At 56.6% G+C, this 12695-nt stretch overlaps 1 protein-coding gene across 3 annotated transcripts in view; it reads right to left on the bottom strand.

Moving 5' to 3' along the window:
• Window positions 1-12695, bottom strand: part of SMPD3 (sphingomyelin phosphodiesterase 3) — a 78158-nt gene that overhangs the window by 10889 nt on the left and 54574 nt on the right. For all 3 annotated transcript variants that reach the window (XM_081032676.1, XM_081032678.1, XM_081032677.1), the window contains exon 3: window positions 1820-3321. In XM_081032676.1, the coding sequence (XP_080888802.1) occupies window positions 1820-3115 (1296 nt within the window). In that variant the 5' untranslated portion in view covers window positions 3116-3321. The remainder of the gene's footprint in view (window positions 1-1819; window positions 3322-12695) is intronic.

Below are 12695 nucleotides of genomic sequence, written 5' to 3' on the forward strand. Positions count from 1 at the left end.
GGAAATGAAGAGGACTAGCCAAGTGGAGTCACCCTGCTGTGGGGGCTACCAGCCCTCTTCTTGGGCTGAGAGCTGGGCAGAATGCAGCAGGCCTGGTGCTGCCAGATCTGCCGAGGTGGGGAGAGAAGTTGCAAACTGAGTTTTATGTGAAATAGCTTGATTTTTAAATGTTGGCAAACACAAGACATTTTTTAATGGTGTGAACCAAATTAAGCATCTGCAGGTAAGTTTTAGACCCAAGTAGCAGAGGGAGCATCAGCATTAAAGGATGGGCAGGCAGCCAGGGGCCCGGAAAGAATGGCCAGCGAGCGGGGAGGAAAGCCCTCAGTGGAGTAGCTGTCTCAAGGAGCCTGTGTGATCCTGGTGGGAATGGTGGTAGGGGTGCTAGACCAAGAATGGAGATAAAAAGGGGATGTGTAGCTAGGGGCAGGCTTGAGGGGAGTCCCTGTCCTCTGAGCCATCCAGTAGGGCAGGCAGGAGGGAGAGAGTGTACTCTCCTCTTCCCCTGAGCCTGACAACATGTCCTCTCCTTCCCCAGAAAGTCGCTCCAGCTGCTGAGATGAAAATACGTCTGTAGAACAGAACACTGACGAATCATATGCCCAAAAAGGTTGGCTCTCCTGTAAGAGGAGTGCATACAATCTCAGTCTCAGGCTGTGAATGGAGAGTGGAGACTCCAATTCGGCCTGCTGAGCCCCATGACAGCCACTGAACAGCTGGAGTGGGGAGCCGGCTCCTGGGGTGCAGGCCTGGCTCCAGCAGCCTCCACGCAATCAGCCCGGCCCTCACTTCTGACAGGTGCTTGGCTGACACGTAGCACTTTCCTGGATAGGCTACGCCAGTCAGAGCTGAGCCCTGGGGAACGAGAGCCTCGCCACGCGGGGCTTCCGCATTCAGCCCCACTGGATACCACTGTCTCCATTCCATGGACCCCCGTCTAGGGGGAACTGAGAAGTCTTGAGGGAAATATGGAGCGAACTCACACCCACAGCAGCTGCTGCCTCTGGGGGCAGAAAGCCTTGTTCTGTATCAGCTGGCCAAACGATGCTTCAGAGAACTCTGGAAGCACCTAGAGCGGCTTTTGGATAGAGAACAAAAAGTCGGCACTTGAGCATGTCAGGCTCAGTAGAAGATAATGTGTAATGACCAAATTACCATGGTCTAAAAATTCCTCCAATTGCATCCAAATTAGCAGAAATAATTATGATTCACTTTAATTAGTGACTATGGAAGCGAAACCTTGGGCTGGTGGGCAGATTGCCTGGCATGACAGCTGCATGACAGCCAGGAGGGAGAGGGCATCCCGGCCAGTGAGCCTGGTGGCCTGAGCGAGCAAGTGTGGTAATGGGCCCAGGACCTGCAACCATTGGTCTTCGTTGGTCTCCCCTCTTGTGAATGTCTGCTCAGTTACAGAGAGTGGGCCCTGGCACCTTCCTCCCCACTTATCACCACTGTGCCATCATGGCCTGGCCACCTTCCCCACCAGCACTAGCATCATCTCCTGCTCACTCATGGTCATTCCCACCCTGTGAGGAGGCTCCACATTGCCTGCTTTACAGATGGGGAAACGGTGGCTGAGATCTGAAACTTGCCCAAGATCACCCAGCCAGGTCTGCCTGACCCCAGCGCCTCAGCTCTTGTTCCTGAATTCTTATCCCCCTTGTCCTTGAGCTGGGGGCCTTCAGTTTCAGCTCCACGGAAGGCCCCATCTATCTCCAGCCCTCCCAGAGAGTGAGGACCCCCAGGCTGAAGCCCACCTCCCCCACGGCTGTGGGACCAGCTGGTGTGTGTGTCCTCAGGTGGGACCCAGGCCTCCTACCTTGAGAAACAGTGCTCCCTTCGAGGCCAGGCTGTCGGAGCCCTTCCCATTGGTGTAACAGTGATAGGCCACGTCCATGATAGGGTAGCGGCTGGCAAAGAAGAGGCCGCTGTTGAAACACTTGAAGCAGCAGCAGCCTTGGCAGCCATAGACCCCGACATCATACAGGATGTACTCGAAGTAGCCATGCAGCTGATCTTTCAACTTGGTGGCCGCCCGCTTGTCAAACACCTCCTGCAGACACAGGAAGTCCAGGTTGGCAGGGAAGAAGGCCGAGATCTCGTGGTCAAAGGCCTCGTCTGGGTGCCGCCTCTTGCGCGCAGCTGGCTTCTTCACCACCGAGGCCTTGTGCGGGGCTTTGCTGTAGGCGGCACCTGGCTCCCCGCTGCTGCCATCCAGCCCTGCTTTGGCCTTCACCAGGGACTCCCTGGAGGCAGAGGGGCTGCCCAGGCTTCCTGAGTCCCCATCCCGCTGACTGTGGTTGGGCATCTGGCCTCGTGGGCCCCCGCCAGCCCCATTCCTGGCCTGGCCCCCAGCGGCAGAGTCATCAGCTTCAGGGAGCCGGCCCCCCTCGTCGCCACTGATACGCACGATGCAGGCATTCTCCAGGCTGCCACAGTCAGCCGGGTCCCCAGAGGCCGGGCCGTTGGCCGCCTCGTCACTGGGCTGACGCCCACCATTGCCCTTGTATTCCACAGAGGCTGTCCTCTTAATGCTCCCAGGGATGGCCCGGGCCATGCCATCGCTGCCCTGCGGTGACACCAGGCTGCTGAAGCTGGCTGCGCTGATGGAGGTATTGGTGGGCGAATCGATGTAGATTTTGATCTGAGGCCGGCTGGCCCCGTTGCGGATTCTGTGCCCGATCTCTTTGGCCCGTGCTTGGGTGTTAAAAACGTTGTTGTGCCTGGCCAGTGAGTCTGGGAGGAGGCAGACGTTGGCGGTGGCAAAGCAGAAGCTTTTGCCAGGCCCCGCACCCTTCCATTCACTCAGCAGGGCTGCCCCGCCAGCCGGGCTCTTGTCCTCCCGCCGCGAGTAGATGTAGGGCCTGCGAGCAGACTGCAGGGGGGACCAGAGGAGGAACCCGAGAAACGCCAAGGGCAGTGAGGTGACGAGGAAGCCCAGGTAGACGGGCGTGAAGAGCACGATGCAGAGCAGCTGGTACTTCTGGCAGGGGTCGGGTATGAACAAGGCCAAAAGCCGGTCCAGCAGCCAGTAGCATGGGAAGATGAGGGCCCAGGACACGGTGTGCAGGGCGGACAGACAGCTATTGGGAAAGGGGGTCGTGTACAAAACCATTGCAGCTCACTGGGCGCCGCAGCCGGCCCTACTACATGGTGTCGTGGCAGCCCGGGCACTTTCCTGGCGGGTGGGTGAGCGGTGGGCGGCTGGAGGAGGGGTCACCTCCTGGCGAGATGTGACTCTGGATGGTCAGTGGTGAGTGTTGGCCCGCCAGTCATGGTTCACCTCAGTGGGCCATGCTGGGCCACCAAGGCCTGGAAAACCTGCGAGACAGAAGGTAAGGGGGCTTTTATTCATCTTTAGGGGAGCAGATTGGGTGCTGGGGCTGTTGTCCCCGCTCACCCCACTCCTACTTCCTCTGACATGAGAAGGACTCTTCCAAGGACCGGGCCGGAGCTAGCAGGCTCATCTGGGGTGTCTGGGGCCAGGAGCTGGTCCCAGCACACGCCATTGGCCTGTGTGGCTTTTGTTCTCTTTGAGAAAACAGCTTGGAGCTGCTTAGTATCTGGGTCCCACAAGCAGGCTGGGACTCCATTCGGACCGTGTCTGTGCATGGCTGAGCCCAGGGTGTGGGCCTGGCGGAGTGTGTTGGAGGGAGAGAACAAATGAAGAAACGACTGATGGGGGAATGAAGGGGCCCTGCTTGCCTCAAGGGTGAGAAGCTGGGAAGGTGGCACAGGCAGGCATGTCTGCCCTGAGGGGCACTGTCACGCTGTGTCAGACCCAGACTTGGCTGAGCTCTGGTTGTGAGTACAGAAAGAATTTGGGAGGAGAGGCTCTGCTCTGTCCACCCCGTGCTGCCCTCCGAGCAAAACTAGCCTGTGGCCTTTGGGATGGCCAGAGCAGCGTTATGGGTCAGAGGTGAATGCTTCAGAAAAGGCTTCCTGAGAGAAAGTCCCTAACCTGTCCTCCTCTGTGGCTCGTCCCCAACACTGGCCGATTCGGGCTGGGGTCTGCTGTTAGCTGGGACCAGACTGGAGGGGGCAGCTCCCTATTCAGCTGCCCCGTGTGCTCCTCACTCCTGTTATGGCCCCAGAAACCCTTCTGGTCGAGTTCCCTTCCTGCCTGCGGTGGTGTTGAGTGGCCAGGCCTGATCTCTATGCCTCCCCTGGACTGGTCATGGGAATGTTTCTGTTCCCCATTCAGGCAATGGGGTTTGAGGTGGCCCAGGGGGCCAACAGGCAGCGGTAGGCACCACAAGGGTCCTCTAAGGTGTGGTAGATCCGAGCATCCGACGCTTCCTGCCTGCCATCCTAGGCCTTCGCAGCTGCCCTGGGTCCCCCTGTCCACAGCCCCTTCCCTGCCCCCTTCGGCAGTTGCCCCGGCCGGAAGCAGCCTCCAGGTGCTGCCCCCCTGCCCCACTCCCCCCTGCAGTCCCTGTATCTGTGCACAGGAGCTGCTGATGCAGTCGACACAAAAGGAACTGCCACCAATGGGGCTGGTTTCTAAAGCTCTGTGGTTAATTATTTTGTCTCAGTGAAATGAAAGGAGGGTAAACAAATAACACATTAATTAGTCTGATCTATACTTTCCCCATGAAAGAGGAGAGCGAGAGTTAAATATTGGAGGGTGGCAACTCCTCTAAACACTGGAGGAGCCCCAGAGGCCTGTCAGAAGTGGTGGGGCAGGATGCAGGCCATCTGGGCCCTTCCACTTGCTGCACCCCTTGGCCTGGTGGGACCTTGTGGGTGGCCTGGCCCAGACTCCGCCTTCCTCTCCTTCCTGCCCCAGATCTCTGCTTCCCTGTCCTGGGTCTGGCACCTTTTCCGGGAAGTCCTCCATGTTATCTGACGGGGCGGACAGGTCCTTTGAAGGCCATGTGTGCTGAGCTGTCGCCTCTCACCCCCGCAGGCGGGGTTGCTCTTTCAGGTTGCTGTCTTAAAGCCGACAATGGCCCCTGGCTCCCAGGATTGCCTGGGAGACCCTCGGCCCCAACACCATGGTCTCCAGAGTTGGGCTGCAGTCCCAGATGCCCTCAGCTCCTCATGGTCACTCCTGAGCCCTGGAGTCAATTTGGGAGGCTACACAGTTCCCCAAGGGAGGGCAGCTTCTCTGTCCTAGAAGTGGAGACCCCGGACTCGGCCCCTGACCCCCACCGCGTTGCTCCATGCTCAGCTTGGGCTGGGGGCTCAGGCTCACCTGAATGAACCTGCTGGGGGTTAGGGTCGCCTGGTACTGGAGTCTGGCCCGTTGAGCATCTGTTTCGTCACCTGTGACAGGGGTGGCAATCCCAGTCTCCCAGGGCTGTCATGCTACCATGAGGATTAAACGGAGTGAGGCTACTAACATGGCTGGCCGTTTCCTCCCCTACCTCCCAATCCTGGTGGGGCCTCCCTGACCTCTCCTCCCGTGAGGTTGGCCCCTATGTACCTCACTTGCTCTCCCAGCCTGTGAATTCAATGGAGTTTGAAAGTGGGACAAGCTGGTCTATGCACTGCTCTGGGGGCAGCCTGAGCCCACCAGCTGGGGGCAGCCTAAGCCCACCGGCTGAACCTCCAGGCCCCTGACTAACCCAAAGGATGAGATGCTGTCATCTGTTTAGGTTGGAGCCCCGGCCCTTCACTCATTTGTTCTTCTCTCTGCAGCAGAGACTGACTGGGTCTGATTGTGACCAGGAGGCTGGGCCATGGGGCCAGGACAGACAGATGGGGCAAAGAGTGCTGTGGGCTGCAGGTCGACCCAGGTAGGAGGGCAACTTGCCTGGGAAGGTTGGGAGCCCGTGATTCTAAGTCTAGATGGGAAAGGTGCTCGGTCAGGTCCTGGGCAGGACCCACTCTTGGGCAGGCTTGGGGCGTTGACAACAAGCAGCGGCCCACAGCAGTTGCTCCCCCAGGTTACTGCTGACCTGCAGTGACCTGTCAGCACCGAGATACCTAATTGCTAATCTGTGGCCTGCCACCACCAAACATGGGAAGGGGGGACTTGGATTGCTCAGAGACCTAAACCAAAGTCCCCACCCCACCCCATACACTGTCCTGAGGGTTCTGAGGCCAGCTGGTCTGCCATCCTCTGGGGAGGGCCTCCTCAGGAATGGGGCCTGGCCAGCCTGGTCCTGTTTAGGTGTTGAAAATGGAGGGTATGGTGGGTCCCCAACACCTTTCATGGGCCACCTGTAATGGATAGCACCTCTGCTACTGTGTGCCGAATAATACTGCCACCAAGACAGCCATTCCATTGCCCATCTCCCTGGGAATGGACCTGGTACATGTGCTGGTACATAAGACCTGCTGCACAGAGGCTCAAAGGGTCCCAGGTGGGTGCCAACTTTGAATTTCTCCTACAGTAGGAAAGTGAGCAAGCCAGGTAAGTTCTGTAGGCAGAGGCAAGCGCTGGTCCCTCTGAGGAAGCCTGCAGCGTCTTTTGGGATCTCTGAGCCAGCCTTGGGGAACCTCTGGGACGTTGATGAGGGTCAGGAGTTGCCCCAGGTGACGCTAGGATGGGTCCTGTCCCTCCTTCATGGCCCTTCTGTCTGGTCCTCATGCCTGCTGAGCCTTCCGTCCAGCAGCAGGGCTGTGAGTGAGGAGGAGCGGACCTCCTCCCATCTTGTGTCCACAGGCTCATGTCTAGCAGGAGCTGGGCCAAGCCCCAGGTTTCCGCAGGAAAGGCCGAGAGGATTGCTCCAATCCAATTACCAGAATGTGCTTGCATCCGCCCGCAGCCCCGAGAGCAGGCCAGCCCATTTCTGTCTGGATGCCTGCCGGGGAGGGGTTGGCATGGCAACGTGAGCTCTGAGTGCTGAAACTTGGAGTCAACTCGTAGCTGGGAGGACAGAAAGAATGACTGAAGAGAATACCTTTCTGAATGATGCAGGCCAGACAAATCCAGACTAACCCTGAAAGCCACATCCCAGAGGCAGAATGAGGCATGGGGTCTGGGGCCTGGCATGAACAGGGTGCCATAGGGGCGACTCCCACCAAAACAGCTGTGCCAGGAAATGCCTACTCAGCCTTCTAGACCCAAAGCACCTGCCTCCCCTTCCTTGCCGCCCTCGCCAGCCTCCCTGCCCCTCCTTGGCTCTCCCCGCCCTGCACAGCCCCCACTGTCCTTCTAATCAGGATATGTCTGTTTGCCCATCAGGCAACCCTAACCCCCAGCAGCCTGGGAGCTCTCTGGGGAGTCTCAAGCACCAACGCAGGCCTGAGTCCTAGCCTGTTTCACCTCTCTGGCAGTGGCAGACCCAGTTGTGTCTGCCCTGCTCCAATCCCAGGGGAGGGCAGTGAGCCACACCAGGCCAATCGGCACCACAGCCCCTTGACCCCAAGCTGAATGGTCACATGACCCAAGTTCTCCTTGGAGCTCTTACTGGACCCCTCAGCAAAGAGGCATGCATTTTCTCTGAGATGGAAGCACGAAGAGCCTGAAACTTCTGGAGCCTTGGATTTCCTCTGAATCCAATTCAGAGGAAAACACGTTAGGGCCGGAAGAAGAGAGACCAAGTCATGGCGCCATCTTTGAGCTCCACTTCCCCTGGGATCTGGGGCCTGGCATGAACACAGCTCCTAGACTTTCTAGCTAATGAGTCAGCAAATTCCCTTTTTCTTTGCTCTAGTCACTGAGTTGGGTTTCTGTCACTTGCTACCAAAGGGATCCTGTCTACTATTTACCAGCTACGCGATCTTTCTAAAACTCAGTTCTTATCAGTTCCTCTCCTGTGAAAGCCCCCTTGGCCTCAGTGTTGCCTCCCTCCTGGTGCCTATGATTTGTGCCCAGTGAGCACGTTTCAGGAGACAGCAGTGCAGGTGTTATGAGCCCAAACTCTGGTGTCACGCCTGCCAGGGTCACGTCCTCCTGCTGGATATCGGATACGCTGCATCACTGACTCTGACCGGTACTCTTCTCGTCTGTTAAACATGCACAGTGACACTGTCTCAGGGTCGCTGGAGGTGATACTCGGGCAGCACCTAACACGGTACCTGCCACATCTCTAGCAATATTTGTGTTACTACTACTGCTGTTAGTCTCCTGCTGCAAAGACCTTCAAGATACAGCCAGAGCCTTTCAAAGTCTCCTCCTCATGTAGTTGGTTGCTTGACAAAGGGGGCGCCCTGCTCTCCCAGTTGGGGGGTGAGGATGGTACCAGGGGTGTTGAGGCCTCCATCTCCTGACAGACTGTCTTCTGGGCTGTTTGTGCAAGCCCAAGTCACAGGCCTCTGCAGAATCCAGGTACAGGCAAAGGGGCCATACAATTTTTAAAGAAACTTTCCCCGGGAGCTATTAGTGCATCATGTGGTTTCTGAGAATAGGAACAGGCTGCAAGCAGCTCTGGGGCACTCCTCAGTCAGCCGCCTCGGCAGTTCCGTGTCCGAACAGAGAAAGCCCAGATTAAGCTGGTTCTTGCGAGACTGGAAAGCAAATCTTAAGCCTGGTTAGAGGTGTAAGTGCCAGCGGTGCCCGGACCAACCTAATGTTTAAAATAGCAGCACCATGGGCTCCATCCCAGGAAGGAACTGAGTTTGACGATCTGGTCACTCTATTGCCTGCCATTCTAGAATCATCTATTGGTGACTGAAAAGGGGGGCCATTACAGAGCAGGCTGGATGATGGCTGGCACCTGTGTCCACACCTGAGCCATCCTGAGCAGCATCTCTCATTCCCATGGACCCTTGTATTATACTCAGGGACCTGCCTGCAGCCAGACCTGTTAGCCTCAAGCCTGCTGGAAGCTGAAGCCCACAGGACTGCCCCCACTCCTGTGCCCTCAGGGAAGCTGTGCCCGTAGGGAGGGCGGGAGGCTGGGGGGTGAGGGCTTCCTCCATGAAGGAAGTCCGGTCTGAGCACACTCTGTTCACAGGGTCTTCTCCATACAGGCACTGACAGGGCGGCTCCAGGGCAGGACTGTAGCAGGTGGTGGTGACTACAGGAGCGGAGGCTGCGACTCCCGCAAGGGTGGCCCAAATCCGGAGGCCACATGACAGCAGCCGGGCCTCTAGATGGGCGTGGGCCTTTTACCTCAAGTGCTCTATGCCTGCCCAGGCGCTGGGTCCTTGCAGACAGCTGTAAGCGGGGCCCTGGAGCTCCCCAGCAGGTCACGTCACCTCCCTCAGGTGAGCTCTGTGGTATCTCTGCACGACCGACAGAATGCCGGCCCCAGCACCCTCCCAGCTGGCCAGTGCCACTGCCACCCCAGGAGAGACCCTCCTCGGCTGGAGACCAGGAAGGGAGGGATCTCGCTTCTCTCCGGCTCTGCGGTTGCGGCTTCTGTCCCAGCAGAGTTCTCGCTTCCCTGAACCAAGGGCTGAGGTAATGCTTCATGAGCCGAGCAAGGCCGGGAATGTACTTTGCTTAAGAAGAAATGACAGCGTACTTTCTGTGGGAGTAGAACTTTAAATACAAGTCCACACAAATGTAGGATGCATGCAGACCCAGCGTTCAGCTGCATTTCAAGTGCAGCATTTCTCCTGGAACCGAAGGGCCGACTGAGTGCTGTGTAGGCATTTCAAGGCACCAGAGAACACAGACGAAGACAATCAACCCTCCTAAAACAGAGCAGACCTGCTAACATTCTTCTGAAGGGAATCATTTCACATTCAGCCTAAAGTTTTCTGTGCAAAGAACATTTAACAAACTGAGTCCTAGAGGAGCATTTGTGCAGAGATTTAAAAAGCAAATCAGTGTGAATGAGTAAGTAAAATCAGGTGTCAGCATCTCAGCAACCTTCCCAGCAGCCTTGGGAAGCCGGGCTGAAGCCTGGATTTCTGGTCCAAGGCGGGATCTTACCACTGAGGGCTGAGGCCCTATTCCTGGGACTTTTCAGAGACCTTGGACCTTGGGCCACTGCTATACTTAGGTCCCCTCTCCCTCCCTCTGCACACGGTACCACAGGAGCCCTTGGCTCTGAGAGAACCAACTAGAAGACCACTGCCCCTGAGAGAGGATGGTCCAGCTCAGGCGGAAGCATGGGCTGCTTGCTTGGGGAGGCCTCCCCACCTGCCTGTGAGGCTGTCCAGGGCCTGCTCCAGAATGCATAACTGGGAGGGGACTGGAGGCTGCTGGGGGCTGCTGCCCAGCGGGGTGAGACTTAGAGCTTCATTTGCATAAGACTGTGAATTAGTCATTTGTCCACATCAAAGACCAGTGGGGAAGAGATCATGGGGGTCTGTGGCCCCCCAAGTTCTCTCTAATTGCTGCCACTAAATCTGCCTTTCAAGGTTCTTCTGTGGCTCTGGGTTTTAATTCACCCCGGCCCCTCCGGTAGTGATAGCCCTGTCTATACCTGCTCTTGGGTGTTGAATCCTACACTTTTGAAAAGGGTGACAAGAACTCCTGGCTCTGGCCACGGAGGCTGTGTGTCCCCAAATTGCTGGTGTAGACACCCTGGTGGAGACAGTGACACATCTTCATTCAGGACTGAGTAACCTAAAAAGATAAGCGCGCTTTGCCTTTGTGAAGATCCTGGTAGACTTTTCCCTTTTTGTTCACCTCTGCCTCCCCTTCTCGGACGGGACTCTTGCCTCACTTTCTCTGGTCCCTGGAGCAACTGGAGCCTGCTTTCCAGTCCCCTTGTGGTTGGGTGGGTCATGTGACCGGTGAGCTGTGAGTGAAAGTGCTTTGTGTCACTGCTGGGCCAGGGTACTTGTAACAGCAGGTGTGAGACCTCCCAGGGTTCTCTCTCTACCACATCAACCTGCAGAGTTTGAAATGGTGGTTACTTGGTCAGCCTGGGCCGCAGGGTGAGGAGACACGGAGGAGGGCCCCAGCTAACCCGTGTGTAGTTGTAGTGAGACGAAAACCTTTGATTATTAGTCACAGCATAACCTGTCCGATCCCGACCAATAGAGGAAGGCTTCTGATTTGGTATTTAATCAGCCCATTTACCAAAAATAAGCCTCATTGATCAACAGCCCTTGGTTTCCCAGGAATATAGACAGAACTACCCTCCAGACCTGACTCTCTTCAAGAAAGATCTTCATTTTACATGCTGAGAATGATGTTCCTCTGCTCTGAATCCAGACCAGGTGGGAGGCTCCCTCGTCCTGCCCTGTTAGTGTGTTGGCTGAAAAGTCAATTCCTGCTTTGTGTCCATGGTCCTTGGGGCCATGAGGCATCAGGGGAGCTGAACCTTAATCTTTTAATTTTTAGTGGAAACTGTTTCTGCTCAGAGAAGAGGCTATGGCTGGTGATATAGGTAGCAAAGTAAATCTGTAGACATGGAGAAGTAAATCCACTAGAAACTTCTGCCAGGGATCAGAATACGGCTTGGTCCCAGGGGCCACTGAAGTGGACAGCGACTTGAGATGGAGCCAGCAGACTATGCTTGATGCTTGGGGGTTGGAGCTGAGAGGCTGGGCATGGTCAGACACTGCCAGGTTGTGCTGGTGGACAAGTGCCTACCAGGGCTGGTGACGGGCCGGGCAGGGCAGCAGCTGTTAAGCTGGTAGTCTGGGGGCGTCAGGATGCATTTCCTATGAGTCAGATGCAGCACTGTGACTGCTTGGGGTATTTCACAGCAAGGGCCCCCAAATCTCTGGGGGCAGAGTCTTTGCTTTCTAGGTGAATATATTTGAGTGTGGGGGTGTCCTCCTAGAGGGTATGGAGACAGGAGAGTGGTGGGTGGTGGGTGGAGCCACTAGTGAGCGAAGGAGGGAGATCAGAGAGCTGAGAGCAGGCATGAAGGAGGTGGAGTCACTTAGGAAGTCCTGACAGGCTGGCCACAGTGACTGCCAGGTCCCAGACTGCAGGCCAGGAGAGGATTGGTGTGTGGTGGGGGGGCGTTTGGGGGTGAGCTGTGGAAATGGGCCTGAGAGGAAGAGCTGATGCAGATGCATGCACTTATATTTCATGCTCAGTTGGGCTTGTTCGACTTAAGTGATTAGAATGTCTGGGTAACGTCCCACCTGCACTGCACTGACCCAGCGAGCCTTCAGCCGTCCTTCGGCTCAGAGCCGTGAGGACCTAGTGTGCTGTCTGGGTCTGTCCCATGCTCTGGGAGGGCTGCGTGACCCTTTGGCTGGCTGGGGGTTTGGGCAGCCACCCAGCTGGAGGCTACCTGTACCACCCCCACTGCTAGACAGGAGGCTGTCTTACCAGGCTTTCTGGTAAAGTTTTGGAAAGACAATGGTGAACAGAGGTCAGCACCAAGGAGAAAACAGTCTGTGTAGTTTCTGCCAGAATTGCTTTAAGAAATAGGCTCAAGAGGCAGCTTCAGCCTGCTCCATCCTTATCTTGTCGCTTCGCTCTCTGCCCCTTGGTCTGGGGCTATCCTCCTTTTTGTTCCCCTCCTGCACTTGGGACTGCTCCTTCTCAGAGCCCTTTGTTGTCCCTTCCTTCCCTGCCCACCCCGTAGGAGCTGGGCCTTCCTTGCCTCTTCTCTCTTCTCTTGGTTGATGCCTTGCTGGTCACCTGTTCCCAGGTGACAGCTAGCCCAGATGTCTCCCTCATCTCTGACCCCATGAATTTGATTGACAGTTCTCCATCTTCTCCTAAAAGCTCATCATTCCTCTTCCTCCACTTCTTCCCCAAAGCCAGCTCTGTCTCCCAAGCTCCCCTGTTAAACTCTTCCATGGCCCTAGCTGCCCCCCGGAAGATACACCTGGCAGGGAAGGGCAGGCAAGGTCCAGCAGCCTGATGTCTCTGTCCCCCACATTCTGGAATCCTAAGGGCCCTGACCCACACAATTCCCCACCGTACCGTTCTAGAC

Source organism: Rhinolophus hipposideros (genome assembly GCF_964194185.1).
Source record: "Rhinolophus hipposideros genome assembly, chromosome: 21".
Lineage (NCBI taxonomy): Eukaryota > Metazoa > Chordata > Mammalia > Chiroptera > Rhinolophidae > Rhinolophus > Rhinolophus hipposideros.